Below are 21,916 nucleotides of genomic sequence, written 5' to 3'. Positions count from 1 at the left end.
ACAAATGCAAGAAGCCTGGGAAACAAGCAGGGAGAACTGGAAGTCCTGGCACAGTCAAGGAATTATGATGTGATTGGAATGACAGAGACTTGGTGGGGTAACTCACATGACTGGAGTACTGTAATGGATGGATATAAACTATTCAGGAAGGACTGGCAGGGCAGAAAAGGTGGGGGAGTTGCATTGGATGTAAGAGAGCAGTATGACTGTTCAGAGCTCTGATATGAAACTGCAGAAAAACCTGAGTCTCTGGATTAAGTTTAGAAGTGTGAGCAACAAGGGTGATGTCGTGGTGGGAGTCTGCTATAGACCACCAGACCAGGGGAATGAGGCGGACGAGGCTTTCTTCCGGCAACTTATGCAAGTTACTAGATCGCAGGACCTGGTTCTCATGGGAGATTTCAATCACCCTGATATCTGCTGGGAGAGCAATACAGCAGTGCACAGACAATCCAGGAAGTTTTTAGAAAGTGTAGGGGACAATTTCCTGGTGCAAGTGCTGGAGGAACCAACTGGGGCAGACCTCTTCTGGACCAGTTGCTCACAAACAGAGAAGAATTAGTAGGGGAAGCAAAAGTGGATGGGAACCTGGGAGGCAGTGACCATGAGATGGTCGAGTTCAGGATCCTGACACAAGGAAGAAAGGAGAGCAGCAGAATACGGACCCTGGACGTCAGAAAAGCAGACTTTGACTCCCTCAGGGAACTGATGGGCAGGATCCCCTGAGAGAGTAACATGAGGGGGAAAGGAGTCCAGAAGAGCTGGCTGTATTTTAAAGCCTTATTGAGGTTACAGGGACAAACCATCCTGATGTATAGAAAGAATAGTAAATATGGCAGGCGACCAGCTTGGCTTAACAGTGAAATCCTTGCTGAGCTTAAACACAAAAAAAAAAGCTTACAAGAAGTGGAAGATTGGACAAAGGACCAGGAAGGAGTATAAAAATATTGCTCAGGCATGCAGGAGTGAAACCAGGAAGGCCAAATCACACTTGGAGTTGCAGCTAGCAAGGGATGTTAAGAGTAACAAGAAGGATTTCTTCTGGTATGTTAGCAACAAGAAGGTGGTCAAGGAAAGTGTGGGCCCCTTACTGAATGAGGGAGGCAACCTAGTGACAGAGCATGTGGAAAAAGCATAATGTACTCAATGCCTTTTTTGCCTCGGTCTTCATGAACAAGGTCAGCTCCCAGACTACTGTACTGAGCAGCTCAGCATGGGGAGGAGGTGACCAGCCCTCTGTGGAGAAAGAAGTGGTTTGGGACTATTTAGAAAAGCTGGACGAGCACAAGTCCATGGGGCCGGATGCGCTGCATCCAAGGGTGCTAAAGGAATTGGCGGATGTGATTGCAGAGCCATTGGCCATTATCTTTGAAAACTCATGGCGATCGGGTGAGGTCCCGGAAGACTGGAAAAAGGCTAATGTAGTGCCCATCTTTAAAAAAGGGAAAAAGGAGGATCTGGGGAACTACAGGCCAGTCAGCCTCACCTCAGACCCTGGAAAAATCATGGAGCAGGTCCTCAAGGAATCGATTCTGAAGCACTTCGAGGAGAGGAAAATGATCAGGAACAGTCAGCATGGATTCACCAAGGGAAAGTCATGTCTGCCTAATCTAATTGCCTTCTGTGACGACATAACTGGCTCTGTGGATGAGGGGAAAGCAGTGGACATGTTATTCATTGACTTTAGCAAAGCTTTTGATATGGTCTCCCACAGTATTCTTGCAGCAAGTTAAAGAAGTATGGGCTGGATGAATGGACTATAAGGTGGACAGAAAGCTGGCTAGATCGTCGGGCTCAACAGGTAGTGATCAATGGCTCCATGTCTAGTTGGCAGCCAGTATTAAGCGGAGTGCCCCAAGGGTTGGTCCTGGGGCAGGTTTTGTTCAATATCTTCATTAATGATCTGGAGGATGGCGTGGATTGCACCCTCAGCAAGTTTGCAGATGACACTAAACTGGGAGGAGAGGTAGATACGCTGGAGGATAGGGATAGGATACAGAGGGACCTAGACAAATCAGAGGATTGGGCCAAAAGAAATCTGATGAGGTTCAACAAGGACAAGTGCAGAGTCTTGCACTTAGGACGGAAGAATCCAATGCACCGCTACAGACTAGGGACCGAATGGCTAGGCAGCAGTTCTGCAGAAAAGGACCTAGGGGTTACAGTGGACGAGAAGCTGGATATGAGTCAACAGTGTGCCCTTGTTGCCAAGAAGGCCAATGGCATTTTGGAATGTGTAAGTAGGGGCATTGCCAGCAGATCGAGGGATGTGATCGTTCCCCTCTATTCGACATTGGTGAGGCCTCATCTGGAGTACTGTCCAGTTTTGGGCCCCACACTACAAGAAGGATGTGGAAAAATTGGAATGAGTCCAGTGGAGGGCAACAAAAATGATTAGGGGGCTGAAGCACATGACTTAGGGGGAGAGGCTGAGGGGGACTGGGTTTATTTAGTCTGCAGAAGAGAAGAATGAGGGAGGAGTTGATAGCTGCTTTCAATTACCTGAAAGGGGGTTCCGAAGGGGATGGATCTAGACTGTTCACAGTGGTAGCAGATGACAGGACAAGGAGTAATGGTCTCAAGTTGCAGTGCGGGAGGTTTAGGTTGGATATTAGGAAAAACTTTTTCACTAGGAGGGTGGTGAAGCACTGGAATGCGTTACTTAGGGAGGTGTTGGAATCTCCTTCCTTAGAGGTTTTTAAGGTCAGGCTTGACAAAGCGCTGGCTGGGATGGTTCAGTTGGGGATTGGTCCTGCTTTGAGCAGGGGGTTGGATGAGATGACCTCCTGAGGTCCCTTGCAACCCTGATATTCTATGATTCTAGAGCCATTGGCCATTATCTTTGAAAATTCGTGGCGATCGGGGGACGTCATGGATGATTGGAAAAAGGCAAACATAGTGCCCATCTTTAAAAAAGGAAAGAAGGGGAATACAGGGAACTACAGACCGGTTAGCCTCTCCTCATTCCCTGGAAAAATCATGAAGCAGGTCCTCAAGGAATCCATTTTGAAGCACTCAGAGCAGAGGAAGTTGAACAGGAACAGTCAACATGGATTTATCAAGGGCAAGTCATCCCTGATTGCTTTCTATGATGAGATAACTGGCTCTCTGGATGAGGGGAAAGTGGTGGACGTGATACACCTTGATTTTAGCAAAGCTTTTGATACGGTCTCCCACAGTATTCTTGCCAGAAGTTAAAGAAATATGGATTGGATGAATGGACTATAAGGTGGACAGAAAGCTGGCTAGATCGTTGGGCTCAATGGGTAGTGATCAACAACTCGATGTCTAGTTGGTAGCTGGTATCAAGCGGTGCCCCAGAGGTCCGTCCTGTGGCCAGTTCTGTTCAACATCTTCATTAATGGTCTGGATGATGGATTGCACCCTTATCAAGTTTGAGGATGACACTAAGCTGTGGGGAGAGGTAGATACACTGGAGGGTAGGGATAGGGTCCAGAGTGACCTAGACAAATTGGAGGACTGGGCCAAAAGAAATCTGATGAGGTTCAACAAGGACAAGTGCAGTCTCTTGCACTTAGGAAGAAAGAATCCCATGCACTGCTACAGGCTAGGGACTGACTGGCTAAGCGGGAGTTCTGCAGAAAAGGACCTGGGGATTACAGATGAGAAGCTGGATATGAGTCAACAGCATATCGGGCTGCATTCATAGGAGCACTGCCAGCAGATCGAGGGAAGTTGTTATTCCCTTCTATTCGGCACTGGTGAGGCCACATCTGGAGTACTGCGTCCAGTTTTGGGGCCCCCACTACAGAAAGGATGTGGGCAAATTGGAGCAAGTCCAGCAGAGGTCAACAAAAATGATTAGGGGGATAGGGCACATGACTTATGAGGAGAGGCTGAGGGAATTGGTCTTATTTAATCTGCACAAGAGAAGAATGATGGGGGGGATTTGATAGCAGCCTTCAACTACCTGAAGGAGGGTTCCAAAGAGAATGGAGCTAGGTCAGGGGTCTCAAACTCAAAATGACCACGAGGGCTACATGAGGACTAGTACATTGGCCCAAGGGCCGCATCACTGACCCCCCACCCCCGTGCTGCCCCGGCCCCGCCCCCACTCTACCCCTTCCATGAGGCCCTGCCCCTGCCCCACCCCTTCCCCGCCCCCATTCCAACGCCTTCCCTGATCAATACTTGTTATTTGCGGCCCTGGTTTTCAGTTCAGCTGCAAAGGTTCTGACCAACATATCTAGTCATTTAGTTTTGATAAATAATGAGTGAGGATCTTGTGGAAAGTCAGAGATGCTGCATGGTCTAAGTAGAATGAAAGAAGTCAAGACCCTAAGTTCAAGTCCCAGCTATGCCAGTAACTTGCTGGGTAGCTCCTCACTGTTCCTCTGCATCTCAAAGTTTCCCCACTTGTCAAATAAGGCTAATACTTACCTATCTCATATGGGGACTGTGGAGGTAATCTACTTTCATATATATGTTTCCTGTTGTGTTTGGAAGGGGGAAGAGAAAGATCGCCTGTGACTAAGAGTGTGATTATGGCTTTCTAACAGCACGTGGGGTAACTTCCACAGCACAGTGAGCTGGAGAAAGAAGGTTTTAGTCCATATTGTATTTGACTGTGCATGTGGAGTTGGGGGGCTGTATCTCTACCCATCTTTCCTGGATTAATGTACATAGACTGCCATTTGGGTAATGGAAATATAATTTTACACACTGCTTTTGTGCAGTTTGCTCATCGGAATGACAGGATACTTTTTGGGCAGAAAGAGGATGTCCCTATTCTGCCTGATAAGGGCAGAGTCAATCTGTGCTATTTCATCTGCCAAAGAGTGAATAATTCTGGATTTCCCAATAAGAAAAGTAAAACCTATCAAAACTCAATCTCTTAATATGACCTGGAGTATAAATATATTTAAGTGCAAGGATCCACATTTCTGAAATGCTTGGATAGGAGACAAAATCTTTGTAAGGTAAATATCTAACTTTCTCCCAGACAATCACCATTTGGTTAGAACAGATGAGATTAATGAAAACTAAGGCCCCAGTCCAGCAAAGTAACACTGACAGGAAAACCCCTGAGCCTGTAAACATCACACTACAGGACTGGGCCTAAATTTGCTAAAAATGAACATGTTCTTGTCATCATGTTGTGCTGCTCAGAGTGCTTGGATGACACTGACTTTATAAGAGATCCCCAATTCACCATATACCTATTTCCTAAAGTCTAGGTGTTAGAGTAATGAGCCATTTAGAAATGCCTGAAATAAAAATATCACTAGTTCTCCCTTAACACAAATGCAATAACTAAACAGGCCTACAACTGGTGAAACTGTTCATATACTCTAATACAGTTAAGCTTATTAAAAAATGTTTAACTGAACATTTGTGCAAGAGCACAAAACAGCTATCAAAGCAAAACAGTGATGGGAAGAAAAAAAGAAAAGCAGACTAAAAATCTCAAAATTTAAAAAAGGATTATATGTAAAATTACATGGTTGGCACACAAGATCAAACCCAAGTGGTAATTTTTAGCACAGCACTTTTGCTCCAATTTTAACAGACAGAAGCAAATTATCTAGTTAACAGAACAGCTAACAGGTTATTCCAAGATTTGTGATCCTATTGCAAGTCTTACAAAAGAAGTGCACCCTGGAGATGGGAAGTCATTAAGAGGGGAGGTCAAATGCTCCATTGTAAGGTTCATTATAACTGTGTAGAAGGAAAGGACATGAAGAAGCTGTCAGCATTGAAAAGCAGAACAATTCAATTACTTACTTCCCCTGCCCCCTCTAGAAGTATTTCATGCATTCATTTCTAAAAGTAGTGAAACTTCCTACCACTTATATAATCTAGGGGATAGTGCAGTTCAGGAGTGAGGCCCCAATCCTGCTTGAAGTCAAGGAAACTACTCATGCTTACAGTCAAGTACATCCGTAAATGTTAACAGGATCGGGACCTAAGGTACATTGGCAGAGCTGTGTGAAGGCCTAAAACCACAGTAGTATCAGTGCTGAAAGTCATATTCTGTACATTCAATCAACTTTAAAAAAAAAAAAAAAAAAAAAAAAAAAAGACATCTTCTACAAAGCATTCACACACTATCAGGGAATGTCTTAAACTTTACCCTGGTGTATTTACTATTTAAATTAGTTTGCCTCTCAGGAAAAGGTAGGGGAAAATATGAAACAAGGTTATTTCATGTTTTTCAGCATATTAAATCAAATTACAGCCCTTACAAAGTAATAAATGCTCCCTGCACTGGGCCATCAACTCAGCAATCAAGCTGCTTTATGATCTGATTTTATTAGTTGCGAAAAAAATTCTTACTTACCCAATTTGAATGAGCTCATTAAGTTTTGTTGCATTTTTATCATCCATACCTTTAAGTGAAAAAGAAAACAAACACAACACACTATATTAAGAATTAAATAATAGGACACAGAAACGATAATCATGTCTGCTTGCCTTATAGTTTATGATGTTGTATTACAATGGGAAGATGCTTTTGATTAGCATAAAAATACCAGGGCTACAAAAAAGTTCCTGAACATATTCTATTCATATGCCTCAGTATAGTACAATTCAGTTTAAGCAAGACAAGTAGGGTTTATACACACCCTGCTGTGTTAATTACATTTCAGACACAGATTAAAAAAGAAAAGTTCATCAGTTCTGCAAAGGCCCTAGGTTTCTGGGTGTGGATCTGACACTGCAGTATTGACAGCAAAGATACCTGCTCTTCATGCTCTGTTGCTAAGGCAGCACAGCACTATGGAGAAGCCTGAAACCTTCACAAGTTTGGATGCAATACAAGAAAAAAAACCCACATACACCCACACACACCCACGTCCTATGCAATGTACTGCACATTTTGAAACACACATTATGACAACTTGATTTATATCCTCTAAGGTAGCAAAGCCTGAATCTACTTGCAGAGGAATTGACCTTTCCCCAGCAATGCTGGAAGTCATTCCTGATACACTTTCATCCTTCCATGGCATCTGCAATTTCTGGGAATGCAGACGACCACCTAGTTCCCAAAGGAAAGGGAAATAAGCGGATTCCGGCAAGCAACAGGGTAGACCTGCGATAATACCTGGGAGGGGAGGTTGCTGCTCAAGTCTATTGGGCAAATGGAAACAAAGAATTTTCAAGGTGAGGGTGAAGATGGTACATAAGAGGATGCAAAAAAATTATTAGATAATACACAGTTGCACAGATAACATGCATGCATCACCAAGATGACTGAGCGACACTTGATTTCCTGTCACAGCCAAGGTGGGGTCAGTTGATGCTCCTGGTCATTCTAAGAAAAGGTGTGGAGAAGCGGGAAATACACTGCTGGTGTTTTCTATTGACAATGCAACCTGCCCTACCTTTGTCATGAAGCAGATCAAAATTGCTTCTCCAAGATTGATGAGCACACTGGAGATCTTTGAACTAACAGAATAAAGTGAGTGTGAACAGTCTAAACAGTCCAATTCATGAGATAATAAAGTAAAATCCCCCAGTGAGGAGAGAATGTAGTAAAAAGTCCCCAGGTGCACCATTATACTGTAGGGAATTCAAATGATCCACCAATTATGCCTTCTTGTTTTGTTATTTTATAAATAATCCAGTCTTTAAAAGGAAATAAAAGTTGACAACATTCTACATTTAGTTCCCACATCCCACCAGCAAAGCTATACACATAGATGCTACACCATCCCTGCTAGGGCACTGGTCCCACCAAAAATGCTTGAGACCAGACTGAATGAAACACATAGGACACATAGTGCAGACAGGGTTAAAGAAGTTGATTTATTTAGAATGCATCTTACCGAACAGTTAAAGTTTTTATTGCTGATTAAGACTGGTAATGTTTATTCATTAAGTATTTATTATTATATAAAGATTTAAGGCCCGACTTGGAGAACAGCATCATCCCAGACTCTGATTTTGGAGGCACAAATAATGGCAGATGCAAGTGATATAGTTTATATATTTAATTCCTTGATTTTCAGGAACCACCAGGTAGCCAGATGTATAAATTACATGTATTTCACCTGCAAAACTGTGGATGGTTCTTAAAAAAAAAAAAAAAAAAAAAAAAGACAGCTACTTACCTTCTTGTAATTGTTGTTCTTCGAGACATGTTTTTCACATCCAGTCCAATCAGGTGCATGCACGTCGCGTGCACGGTCGTCAGAAACTTCTTCCCTCAGCAGCTCCCATTGGGTCGGCTAGCGAACCCCCTGGAGTGGCGCCCTCATGGCACTCAATATATGACCCTGCTTCAGTTCCTTCTTGCCGGCTACTCCAACAGAGGGGAAGGAGGGTGGGTATTGGAATGGACGAGAACACCATATCTCGAAGAACAACAGTTACAAGAAGGTGAGTAACTCTTTTCTTCTTTGAGTGTTTGTTCATGTTGATTCCAATCAGGTGACTCCCAAGCTCTCCCGTGGGGGTGGGGTTGGAGTTAGAGTTGGAGTTAAGGAATCACCGATTCGAGAACTGCTCTGCCGAAAGCTGTGTTGTTTCTAGAAAGCTGGATGATGGCATAGTGGGTGGTAAACGTGCACCGAGGACCAGGTTGCTGTTCTGCAGATCTCCTGGATGGGCACCTGGACCAGGAAAGCGACAGACAAGGCTTGAGCTCGTATCGAGTTGGCCATAATAGCCAGGGCTGGGAAGTTGGCGAGGTCATAACAGGTACGAATGCAGTCCGTGATCCAGGAAGAAATGCGTTGTGAGGAGACCAGAAGCCCCTTCATCCGGTCTGCCACTGCTACAAACAGTTGGTTTGACTTTCCAAAAGGCTTTGTGCGCTCAGTGTAGAATGCTAGCGCTCTCTGCACATCTAGTGAGTGAAGCATCTGCTCCTGTGCAAGAAAACTGGTAGAAAAATGGCAAAGAGTCCTGTATAAGGTGCCACAGGATTCTTTGCCGTTTTTACAGATCCAGACCAACACGGCTACCCCCTGATACTTGGTAGAAAAATGTCTTGGCCAATGTGGAATTGGGATACCACCTTGTGCAGGAAGGCTGGGTGCGGCCTGAGCTATATTTTGTCTTTGTGGAAGACTGTAGGGGGGGCAGAGGTTAACGCCTTTAACTCTGACACCCTCCTGGCTGACCAGGAATGCCATCTTCCATGAGAGATACAGAAGGAAGCATGTAGCCAGTGGCTCAGATGGGTCCCCCATAAGCCTAGGTAGGACCAGACTGAGGTCCCAAGTAGGTGGATGGAACTGTGGATATAGCGATTCCATGCCCTTAAGGAAACGGCCCACCATAGGGTTGGCGAATACCGAATAACCTAACTCTCCCGGATGGAACACTGAGATGGCCGCGAGGTGTACTTTGATGGATGATCTGGCCAAACCTTGCTGCTTCAGATGTAGTAGATACTCCAGGATGAATAGTATAGATGCCTGAAGCGGAGGTACGCAACTGTGCTCACACCAGCACAAGAACCTTTTCCACTTAGCTAGGTAAGTGGCCCTGGTGGAAGGTTTCCTGCTACCAAGCAGTGATTCTGTGCATTGGAGCTCCATTGGGTTTAGCCATGAAGCTTCCAAGCCATGAGATGTGGGCACTGGAGGTCCGGTTGAAGCGGGTGGCCGTGGTCCTTTGTGATCATATCAGGGAGGAGTGGCAGCTCGATTGGGGTGTCCACTGACAGCTCCAGAAGCGTGGTATACCAGTGTTGGTGTGGCCATGCAGGGACCAGGAGAATTACCTCCTCGTCTCTGCTGATCTTGAGGAGTACCTTGTGGACGAGTGGTATCAGAGGGAAGGCATACAGTAGACTGTTCCCCCAGGGTAGCATGAACACATCTGAGACAGAGCCCAGATTATGCTTTTGGAAAGAGCAAAATGTTAGGTCTACCCGGGGAAACCACCTTTGGAAGATGGAATGTATGATGTCCGGCCGGATGGACCAGTTGTAGTTGCAAAACAACCTGCTGAGGTGGTCTGCAAGCTTGTTCCGTACTCCCAGGAGATAGGAGGCCTCCAGGTAAATGGAGCGAGCTATACAAAAATCCCACAGCTGGAGAGCCTCCGACAGAGAGGGGAAGAGCGGGCTCCGCCCTGCTTGTTTATGGTGGTAGTGTCAGTCAGCACCGCCATGCGCTGACATTGTAATCTGGTATGGAATGTCTAGCAGGCTAGTCTCACCACTCTGAGATCCTTTATGTGGAGGTTCAACAAGGACAAGTGCAGAGTCCTGCTCTTAGGACAGAAGAATCCCATGCACTGCTACAGACTAGAGACCGAGTGGCTAGGCAGCAGTTCTGCAGAAAAGGACCTAGGGGTTACGGTGAATGAGAAGCCGGATATGAGTCAACAGTGTGCCCTTAAAAAGAACAGGAGTACTTGTGGCACCTTAGAGACTCAATTCTTGTTGCCAAGAAGGCTAACGGCATTTTGGGCTGTATAAGTACGAGCATTGCCAGCAGATTGAGGGACGTGATCATTCCCCTCTATTCGCCATTGGTGAGGCCTCATCTGGAGTACTGCGTCCAGTTTTGGGCCCCACACTACAAGGAGGATGTGGAAAAATTGGAAAGAGACCAGTGGAGGGCCACAAAAATGATTAGGGGACTGGTACACATGACTTATGAGGCTGAGGGAACTGAGCTTATTTAGTCTGAAGAAGAGAAGAGTGAGGCGGGATTTGATAGCAGCCTACGACTACCTGAAGGGGGGTTTCAGTAATGGTCTCAAGTTGCAGTGGGGGAGGTCAAGGTTGGATATTAGGAAAAACTATTTCACTAGGATGGTGGTGAAGCACTGGAATGGGTTACCTAGAGAGGTGGTGGAATCTTCTTCCTTAGAGGTTTTTAAGGTCAGGCTTGACAAAGCCCTGGCTGGGATGATTTAGTTGGGGATTGGTCCTGCTTTGAGCAGGGGTTTGGATTAGATGACCTCCTGAGGTCCCTTCCAACCTTGATATTCTATGATTCTATGGAGCAGGATCTCGGACTGCGACCACCTGCCCTGAGTCTGTAGGTCTCCTAAGTGGGCCTCCCAACCCAGATCTGACGCAACCGTTACTAAGGTCATGGACGGTTGAGGGGTGCTGAATGGGACTCCTTCGCAGACCATGCGAGGGTTCAACCAGCAGCCTAGGGTATTTAAGACTCGTGCCGGTACAGTTACTACCGAGTCAACTGTCTCAACCTGGGTGATAAGATGAGGCAAACCACGCCTGGAGTGATCTGAGCCTCAGCCTGGTATACCTGACCACACAGGTGCATGCCGCCATGTGTCCAAGAAGACTGAGGCATGTCCTCGTGGTTGTGGTGGGGTATCATCTGAGAGTCTGAATGATGTCTGACAGTGTTTGGAATCTGGTCTCTGGTAGTATGGCTCTTGCCTGAACTGAGTCCAGCACCGCCTCAATGAATCCTATTTGCTGGGTGGTGACAATGTCGGCTTGTCCACATTGAAGAGGAGACCTAATCTCTGGAAGGCATCTCTGACTAACCAGACCTGGGACTCCACCTGCTCCCTGGAGCACCACCGCAGTAGCCAGTCATCGAGGTAGGGATACACCTGCACCTGCCTCTTGCAGAGAAAGGTCATGACCACAGACATGCACTTGGTGAACACCCTAGGGGCTGTTTATAACCTGAATGGGAGCACCATGAACTGATGGTGTATGCAGTGGATAACAAACCTCAGGAAACATCTGTGGGCTGGCCAAATGGCAATATGAAAGTATGTTTCTTTCATGTCAAAGGCAGCATACCAGTCCCCCGGATCCAGGGAAGGGATAACTGCGCTCAGGGAGACCATGCGGAACTTCAACTTTACCATGAACTGGTTGAGTCCTCGCAGATTTGAGATGGGTCTGAGACCCCCCCTTTGCCTTGGGGATGAGGAAATAATGTGAATAGAATCCCTTGTCCCATAGCTCCTGAGGAACCTCCTCCACTGCCCCTACGGCGAGGAGAAATTGCACCTCCTGGATAAGGAGTTGCTCGTGAGAGGGGTCCCTGAAGAGGGATGGGGAAGGAGAGGTGGGAGGGAGGGGAGAAGCAGAATTAGAGAAAATATCCCATTTCTACTGTGCGAAGAACCCAGCAGTCCGATATATTATATGAGACCATGCATGGTAGAAGTGGGATAGATGATTCAGAAAGTGGAGAGAAGGATCTGGGATAGTGGCTGGTACGCCGTCCTTGGGCGTCCCTTCAAAATCCTTGCTTGGATCCCAACAATGGCTTGGTCGGGCCCTGCCCCTGGCCTGAGGGATGGTTAGAAGGTCTATGCCTATTGTTCCTGCCCCTACAGCAGTAGGTATCTTGCTTTGGGCAGGGCTGGTATTGCCTCTGCTGCTATTGGGGTTGAGGCTTGAAGGGCTTTCTCTGGGTAGCAGGAGTGTGCATCCCCAGAGATTTCATAGTTGCCCTCGAGTCTTTTAGGCTGTGAAGCCTTAAGTCTGTTTGGTACAAAAACAGCCTTGTGTCCTCAGAGGGAAGGTCCTGCAGGGTCTGCTGAACTTCCAGGGGAAGCCCAGAAGCTTGGAGCCATGCAGTTCTCCTCATGACCACCCCAGAGGAGATGCTACATGCTGCAGAGTCAGCCAAGTGGAGGGAGGCCTGCAGAGATATCCTGGCCACTGCCTCCTCCTCCTCGACCAGAGGTGAGAACTTCACCTTCAACTCAGTGGGGAGCAACTCCTTGTATTTGGACAGAGTCCCAAGAGTTAAAATTATATCTGCTGAGGATAGCTGGTTGGTTGGCTAGCCTCAGTTGTAGGCCCCCCACAGCACAAACTTTCCTGCCAAAGAGGTCCGTACATTTGGCCTCTTTAGCCTTGGGTGCCGGTGCCTGTTGCCCCTGGAACTCCTTCTCATTCACCGCCAAGATCACCAGGGAGCAAGAGTGTGGGTGGGAGAATAAAAGCTTGTATCCCTTGGAGGGAACAAAGTATTTCTCTCCACATTCTTGGTGGTGGGCGGAATGGAGGCTGGAGTCTGACACAGAGTATTATAGTTGTTGTGAATAGTTTTAATGACTGGTAACGCCACCCTGGAAGGACCTTCTGGGGCGAGAATGTCCACCATCCGGTCCTCTGACTCAATGATTTCCTCCCCCTGTAGGCCCATGTTACGGGCAATGCGGTGGAGCGGGTCCTGGTGTGCCCTGTGGTCAATGGGCAGATGACCTGAAGCTGACACTCCTGCCACAGTCTCATCAGGCGAAGATGACGAGAAAGCAAGTGGGGATACAGGGTCCTTGTGGCCCTCTATGTGCCCGCGTTGCCCCTGGGTTGCATTGGACTTGTCCATTGGTTCGACACAGTCAGATGTGACCTGGGCTATGGGTGGGTCTGGAACATACTACCCTGTAGTATGAGGAGCCAGTCTGGATAGGGTTGCCTCTGTAACCCAAGGATCAGGTCCATCCATCAGTAACCAGGAAGGATGATATCCCAATGCCACCAACCTAGAAACTCTTGAAGGAGTATCCTGGGCCTGATGGAAAGTCCACGGCGTCCAAAGGACCATTGCATGGCGGATGGCCACTGTGGCTGCCAGGCCGACTGTGCGCTTCTCTGGCGCTTATCCGACCTATGTTTACTGTACCACGAGTAATAGGAATCGGCCTCAGAGTCAGAGGATCCCAAGGGCGACGACCACGGTGGTGCCGACGATCCCTGAGCCGGCGGTCGGTGCCGAGAGAAAGAAGCCGGGGATCGGAGCTGCGACAATCATGTTGGGAATCAGTGCTGGCAGTCTCACTACCGAGACTGGTGCCACATGTACAGTGCTGAAGAATGGCTGTTGTGCTTCGGTGCTGTGTCTAGGTGCCAGCCCAGCAAGGGTGTTCGGCACCGAGGTTTTCGGCACCGATCGCGAAGACACAAATTGTTGAATTCCCGGCACCAGGCAATCTTGTACCAAGGCCAGTGCCGGGCAGTGCTGCGGCAATGGAGACCGGGAACAGTGCCGGTCCGGCAACAAGGAGAGCCTTATCATTGCGGGCTTGCCTCTAGATGGCACCCGTCTAGGCGGTGCTAGAGGCGTCTCTCTAACAGCAAGGGGCTGAGGTGCAGTAATTTCTATAAGCTCTTTGGCAGCCTCAGAAGTGTCCGGGGTGGAGGGGGGCTCCAATGCCTTGACCAGGCACTGCCTTGTCAGAGAGTCACTGAGTGCCAGGCTCAATGGTGCCACCTGGCGCGCTGGAGTCAACAGCACAAGGTCTTGCTGCTTGGAAGTCGAGTTCTTCCTCTGGGGCAGCAAAGTCTCCCTTGATGGTCTCGATCTCTAAGGAGAGCGCCCTCTGTCCGCTGCCTTATGGCGCTTGTGGGCCACCGGAGATGTTGACCAGTGCTGGGGCGCTGCTCCTTGCTGTGGTGCTGGGGATCTTCATTACCAAGGGTGTCTCACAGCGTAGTCCTTCCTCGGTACCGATTTGTGGACCGATGCCAGAGCATTCTGCACCAAGCTCGGGCCCGGGCCTTGGCGGTCAGGTGCTGCTGGACGGAGTGTGGCTTCCATTAACAACTGCTTCAAACAGAAGTCACATTCCTTTCTAGTTCTGGGCTTGAAAGCCTTACAAATCTTGCAGTGCTCAGACTGATGTGACTCCCCTAGACACCTCAGGCACGAGTCATGGGGATCGCTATTGGGCATAGACTTTCTGCATACACCGCAAGATTTAAATTCTTAGGCTTGAGGCATGCCCCGAAGCCCAAGGTGGGATGAGGGGAGAAAGTATAGACTTGGTGAGTGGGATCAAACTACAAATAACAATTAACTACTAAACAAAAACAGGGTAGGACTAGGTAATAGGCTAAGGGAACACTTGCAAGCAAAATGCAGTTCCAATGCTGCCACAGATGGTAAGAAGAAACTGAAGGGGGATCAGGTCAGCAGGGTCATATATTGAGCACCATGAGGGCACCACTCCCGGGGGCCCCCTAGCTGACCTGACGGGAGCTGCTGAGGGAAAACGTTTCCAACGACCATGCATGCGGCGCGTGCACCCCAATTGGCATTAACGTGAACAAGCACTCGAAGAATAAAATAAAATCCGGCCTTTGTTTTCTGTATTATCTGCATAAAGAAAGCTAAATAAATATTATGTTAAAGAAAAATGGGAATCCCATGTGACTGGCCAAAAAAATTCTTATAGGGAAAAAAATCCCTTAAGAAAGCTACACAACACAGAACTGCACCAGTACAACAGGCAGACATTTTGAAAGCAACCAAAGCACAACAGTACAGGTCAAGCCCAGTCCTCACGGTAGATTCTACAGTAAAAGAAACTAGAGGAAATTCATACTCACAGCCCCCAATCTTCTTCCTTAGTTCCCCATAACAGACTAAGCCATAAAGCTCCAGAGAGGATTTTTTCAGACCTTGAGAAAACACTGTAAAACAAAATAAGTATCAGGTGAAATATGAGAGAGAGAGCGCGAGAGAGAGCCCTCCCTGCAGATATGCCACTAGCTGCAATAGACCAAGTAACTTTCCTCAGTGAAAGGGACAAAAATCCACATATTTAACAAATACACAAAGATCTCACTGCAGATAGCTCTAAGTCCTATTTCACAGTAATGCTAAATCAGAGGAGTGCATGTATTTCATAGCTATGACTTTATATCTTGGAAATGCAACATTTTTATACAAGATCAAAAACTTAGACGAGATTTCACAGAATTTTAACAAAACGTTTCAGCAAAATGAACTCAAGTTAGAGGTGACAATTTGCTATTACCCCACAACTCCATCACCACTTAAGTTAGCTGTCTATAACTATAATCAAATTAAGTTTCAAGACACATTGATGCCTTCTAGAAAACTCAAATATACGTACATCTGTGTGTTGAGTCACACACACGCTTGAGTTTTCTAGAAGATATCAGTACATTTTGAAATTTTATATATGTATTTTTTCTAATTTTTGGGTCAATTTCTGTAATTTTTTCTTCCAACAACAGAATACATTGGTGTGGGCATTTTATTTGTATTGTGGTAGCATATTACAGCTTATATCCACAGCTAGTGTTAAAGAAAACCCTTTGGCATACAAATCAGACTAAGAAATATTTATACCTGATGCTGCGGTGACAACTGCAATTCTCTTTGATTTGCAGGCTACAAATAAGTCCAAAATTCAGCCATATGCATTGTCACCAGTACTCAAGTTTAGCCACATGCTCCTCAGATTCTTAAACCTCTACACTGGCAGCTAAGAAGCTTTCATACCTTGCAGATTTAGGTATTTTACCTTTATTTATTCATTTCTGCTTATCCAGACCACAACTGACGATCTACTTTGGAAGGACTTCTGAACTTATATGCAGATAGGCTTCTTCCAATGCTGGATTTTCAGGGTCATTTATTTTTAAATTAAAAACTAAGGCTTGTTTGATCTCACAAACTGTGACCATCTTCTGTGTATAGAGGGAACATTCGAAGAATACCTATGCTAACTGTGCTTTACAAATGGAAATCGTTTTAAAAACCCTAATCTTAAGGGGCAAGACCAATCAATTTTTAAAGGGATTTTACTGCAGAGCCTTTACATGCTGTTTCTGTTTTCCGAGAAGCATGTTGTAACACATGCTAAAGAACTACTTTCATTTGCAACTGGTCATCAGCACTGAAAAATCTTATCTGTCTCTCTCAGACAAGCACATTTCTTTAACAAGAGTAGTTGTAGCTGTAAAAATTAATGGGATGAACTGATTGTGGGGATTATGGCAAAAGTTAAAGAACAGTTTAAGGGCAAATGTATTTAACCACCTTCTAGATGTAACAATACATACTCCTGAGGGAATTCTGCGCTACTACACACACGTAATTAATGAGCCACGCATCTTTTTAATTTTTTGCGCAGAAAAAAAAAGCCTCTGCTGAAATGTTGCTGCAGTTCTGCCTTTTGCCCCCCAGATGGTGCTGTGACAATAGAACAGCGGCAGCTCCCAGCCAGCAAGGGAAAAGAAAGAGCCTGCCTTCTTTGCAGCACCTGTCACGCCAGGTCAGGAGACAGACAGCATAGGGTGCTGGGCGGTCAGACAGGGGCTCATAAGGGCTAGTGGAGGAGGACAAACTGGGGCAGGGGCTGAATGGGAGTGGAGGCACAGGACCACAGAGGGGAGGGAGGTGCAGGGCCACATGTGGGGGAGGGAGGACACGTGGTCAGGGGGTGCAAGGACACATGGGGTACAGGAACATCGGGACAGGAGCCGATGTGCCTGACTGAATGGGAGAGGATAGGGGTCAGCCAGGGTCTGCATGGGAGAAGCTCCCTACCAATCCCGCCCTGCCCCCCCCCCCAAAACCTGTTCCATACTTTTCCCAACCATACCCAACAACCCTCCAATTTCACACCCAGGCTCCTTCCCAGCAATTTACTTCCCTCTCTCTCAGTTCCTCCGTTATCTTTGACTCCCGCAAGCCTCTTCTGAGGGGTGCAGGAAATATGGTTCTGTATTGTAGTTTAAATGAATTATTACTTGGAGTTCTGTATTAATATGCCTAGTAAAGAATCTATTTGTTAAAAAACATTTCCTGAATCTTTTTTGTTGTCTGTATTGTTAAACATAGTTGCTAACAGGTATTTTGAAATAAATGACCAAAAATAATTGAAACTGGTGTGATTATACTGTGTTATTCTGACAAATAAAATATGCAGAATTTTAAAATATTGTGTGCAGAATTTTTATTTTTTTGGTGCAGAATTCCCTCAGGAGTACAATGTACAACTACAATACAGGATCAGTAGAATATGAAAACTAAGGGGACCTGTACTTGCTGCTCAACTTGCTAATATAAGAGGCACTCCTGATTAGTTCTTTTGAATGTTAAAAGATATTACAAGTTTGGAATTCACACACTTTGCAAGACAGATTTTTTTAAGTCCATCATCTAGACAAGGTTACCAGCAAACAGTCCTGGACCCTAGTTTCACTAAGTACATACAATTCAAGTGAATTCAGAACTCAGTTAGCACTAATTACTATCACAGGTATGAATCACTATTGCCAGTTACTTGGCTATCTGGCTTCCCCACCACTGTCCAACAAGGGGGAAAAAAACATACATTGCGTAGGATTATCTTGGATTGTCCAATCAGTGAAATAAAGTAACTTAGACGTTTACTGAGTATACAAGTGCAAGAAAAGTTCAACATTTTGGCCATATGTTAGCATGCAGACTAATTTGCTTCTTACTGGATTTTGCTTGACCCAAGAAGTTAGGATCACTGAAGTCATGATTCGCTACAATGCTCTGGCTGTCTATCATCGCAGTCGAAACCCTTGGAGTGGTGACATCCAGGATATGTTGGAAGAAACATCTCTTTAATCTGGCTTTTTGCTGATTAGGTCAATAGTTAGATGAATATTTATTATAGGTGCATGGGGTTAGTAACAGAGGAATGGTCTTGTTTTCTAACTGGAAAATATTTTGTTTTAAATTTGTGAGAGTGAGCCTATTTGTGGCCATGACAGGTACAGTACGAGGTATTCAGCGATATCTTAATAGTATCCGATATTTATTTTTCTTATCTTCACCATTCCTGTGCTCTGAGATCATATTAAAAGACACGGCTCCAACTCCCACCAAAAGGAATACTCATCCCAGACCCTGAGCTGGTCATGGAATCCACTCCCACTGCATACTCACCATTATCAAAATCAATATATTTAGAAATCTTGTGCCAGGTGCGGTAGTAGAAGTGCCGGACCTGCTCTTTGTTCTTCACCATGCTTGCTGGTTTACCTTTCTTCTTGTACTTCAGGGCAATGTTGTTCTGAATAGCTTCAAAGTCCTTCCCATGCTGAAAAAGTACAAGATTCAAAACCAATTAAAGAACAAAGTACAGAGGATAAAAAGGATGAGGAATCCCATCTAATGACACAGACTATCATATTCTGGACTTTATGATCTAGCTAGGGCTTTTCCATTTCTCCTATCCAGTTATAGGCCTGGCCAGATCCTGTTTAGGAGTTTAAGACTGTGTGACAGCTGATGTGAGAGGGTTGTTCTTTGCCAAAGATGTTTTCCATTTCTAACTTCTATAAAAAAACTCTATAATAAAGAACTGAGGTTACGCTGCCATGTAAAAAAATAATGCAGCACAATTGTATACATTTTATTTCTGAAGGTTGGGATGGGGGCACCATATGTATTTTTCCCCAATGGAAACAATTTACACTCCTTTTAAATTGTGCTTTTATTACAGTCATTTTGTAAATGAAAATAAAATACTAATCATCACATGATTTCATTGTCAGGGCTTGTGTGTTCATTATGGAATGCTCACATCTTGCTGAGGATTTAACATTTTGTTTTTTCAGGCAGATGGAATAAAATAGAGAAATGGCCCTATCAATGCACAGGAATGATGCAACTTTGTTCATTACATCTCGAGACAGGCACTTTATTTTAAATAGACAACCTCAAACATGTACAAATTCTATGGACAAGGGAAGAAAACAGGAGGTTTGGGGGTTGCATGCATATAGTAAACGGATTTCTTCTTCTAGCTTCACAGTGCCTGATGATTTTAAGCAGATAGCTTTGGTTCTGCCTCAGTGCAAGAAGATGGATTTGACTTCAAGGTCCCTTCCAGCCCTACCTTCTTATGATTCTATGGTTCACATGCATTGTGCAGCCAGTTGTGCTCACTTGTATACAGGATATGTGCACATACAAAACCAATCTGAAATGTCATCCTCTACAAACTCCCAAATCAAGTTTTCATTTAAACATAAAACCAAGCCAGCCAAGCATGGGCTCCATAAGAAGCACCAGGCCAGCTGCCTGCCTTTCTTCTTCCATATACACACACCTCATAAAGTCCCTCAAAGAAGGTATTCTTGTCCTCTGTGCTCCATGATTCCCACTGACGTCTGACCTTCTTTCCTTCCTCCTTCTCTCCACTTGAGGTCCCCAGGCTCCTGGCGGCAGTCTTAGAACTCCCAGCAGGAACACTGGGAGGAATTCCTGATGTGCTACCAGATGAGGTCCCTCCATTATCTGTCCCTTTAGACAACAAAAGTGAAATTAGAAGCATTGTGAGAGGTCACATAAAGGGGAAAAATCCTAGAGAATTAAAAGAAAATGTCTGATTTCTTGACTGTACCATGTTTTCCAAGGTTTTCACCTGAAACACATTAGGCAGATGATGAGTTGCTGAAAGCTATGAAAAGCAGCAGTATGCCTCAGCAGGAGGGTTAGCAGGCAAACACAATGAAGGTTGGAGTGGGTCAATTGTACATCTCCAGAGATATGGAAGATAGGTGAGAGCATCTCTCTTCAGAGGTGGTACAAGGATAAGGCAAGCTGCAGTCCCTATACTGGTATATAATAGAAGTACATATGCCCTGGCACAGCTGAAAAGAACCTAAATACAATGTTGAATACTGATATGCACATGAGTAATCGACTGAACTGAGGGCTGCAAGATCCAGCTTTAAAACTCAAAACTGCAATACCTCAATTGATTAAAAAAGAAGCACTAATAAATGATCACATCATTCATTGGAGCAGTGTTCTCAGTAATCCCCTCTGCTGTACATAAAGCAGTATCTTTGAAGTGCGATGACTCTGAAGTTGTGAGCTGTATCTCAAAGACGAACAAGCCCATCGTCAACACCCAGTCGCATGTTGGTCTGACTGCTCTCCATAAACACAACTGCCTGTCTGGAAGCAGCACCCTTGTGCTTAGGTATACTTAGATATTTTTGAGGTCAGGCTTGACAAAGCCCTGGCTGGGATGATTTATTTGGGGATTGGTCCTGCTTTGAGCAGGGGGTTGGACTAGATGACCTCCTGAGGTCCCTTCCAACCCTGATATTCTATGACTCTTGTCAATTTGTCAACACTCCAAAAGGCAAGATTCAGAGAGTTGCAGAATCATGGGAACAGTGAAAATAGGATGATAAAGCTGGATGGAAAAGGAGGTAGCTTAAAAGAAAACGATAGGGAAGATGAAATGAAACTAAGTGCAAAGGAGGTGAGAGGAAGGAGGAAAGAGAATTTCAGAGAATGGAAATAAGGCAAGAGTTAAGGTATGTCGACACTGCCCACGTTACAGCGCAGCCGCGGCAGCACTGTGACGTGGGAAGATTAGACACGCTTTATTGCTGGGGGAGAGCTCTCCCGGCAATTAAAAAAAACCGCACCCTGAACGAAGGGTGGTAGTTTTATCGCTGGGAGTATGGTTCCCAGCGATAAAGCGCCGTCTATACTGGTGCTTTTCAGCACTAAAACTTTTGTCGCTCAAGGGGGTGTTTTTTTCAGACCCCTGAACAACTAAAGTTTTAGCGCTGAAAGTGGCAGTGTAGACACAGCCTAAGTCACAGTGCAATAAGGTTCCATATTACAATTATTTCATAATGACAAAAGCATTTTAGCTTCTGCACTGTTCTGGTACGATCGCTTTGGGTTCTCATGGGCTCCAGCATACTAGCGGCTTCCCAAATAGTGCAAAAGTAGAAAAAATTCTCTCCTCCTCCAAGAATCCTAAATTTATTAATCCCCTACAATTCAGATGTCATTGAAGGGAGTTGGAGCTCTTCTCTATTCACCTTAACAGTTCTTTAGCTAGAAAAACCCTAGATTGACGATCAGTGATAGAATACAGCATAATACTAATTTACAAATCTGAGTTCTCACAAAAAACATTGCCCAAACCCACTTCTCTATAAAGATTTTAGAATGTTTACTGACTACATTACATTTAAAAAAAAAAAACACACTACTATCTTCAATAACATGCTATGAAGCACTAACGTTTTAAAATTAGACTACCATTGTCAAAATAGAGATACATTTTGTCACACAACAGCCTCCATTTTAATATTAAACCTGAGTTTAATACATCATAAAACATTACACTTATGACCACTTCTCTAGCTAGCTATCACATTTGGTTGAAATATTGGATACTCATACTGTCCTCACACATAATATTTACCTTTGTGTCA

At 45.2% G+C, this 21,916-nt stretch overlaps 1 protein-coding gene across 3 annotated transcripts in view; it reads right to left on the bottom strand.

Annotated features, from left to right (window-relative positions):
• Window positions 1–21,916, bottom strand: part of CRAMP1 (cramped chromatin regulator homolog 1) — a 109,037-nt gene that overhangs the window by 73,911 nt on the left and 13,210 nt on the right. For all 3 annotated transcript variants that reach the window (XM_043524735.1, XM_027834814.3, XM_037910191.2), the window contains 4 exons: window positions 19,777–19,970; window positions 18,609–18,762; window positions 15,263–15,346; window positions 6,302–6,350 (listed from right to left, as the gene is read on the bottom strand). In XM_043524735.1, the coding sequence (XP_043380670.1) occupies window positions 6,302–6,350; window positions 15,263–15,346; window positions 18,609–18,762; window positions 19,777–19,970 (481 nt within the window). The remainder of the gene's footprint in view (window positions 1–6,301; window positions 6,351–15,262; window positions 15,347–18,608; window positions 18,763–19,776; window positions 19,971–21,916) is intronic.

This window comes from Chelonia mydas, chromosome 10 (genome assembly GCF_015237465.2).
Source record: "Chelonia mydas isolate rCheMyd1 chromosome 10, rCheMyd1.pri.v2, whole genome shotgun sequence".
Classification (NCBI taxonomy): Eukaryota; Metazoa; Chordata; order Testudines; family Cheloniidae; genus Chelonia; species Chelonia mydas.
The sequence above is the reverse complement of the archived record's forward strand: the minus strand, read 5'-3'. Positions and strand labels throughout refer to the sequence as shown.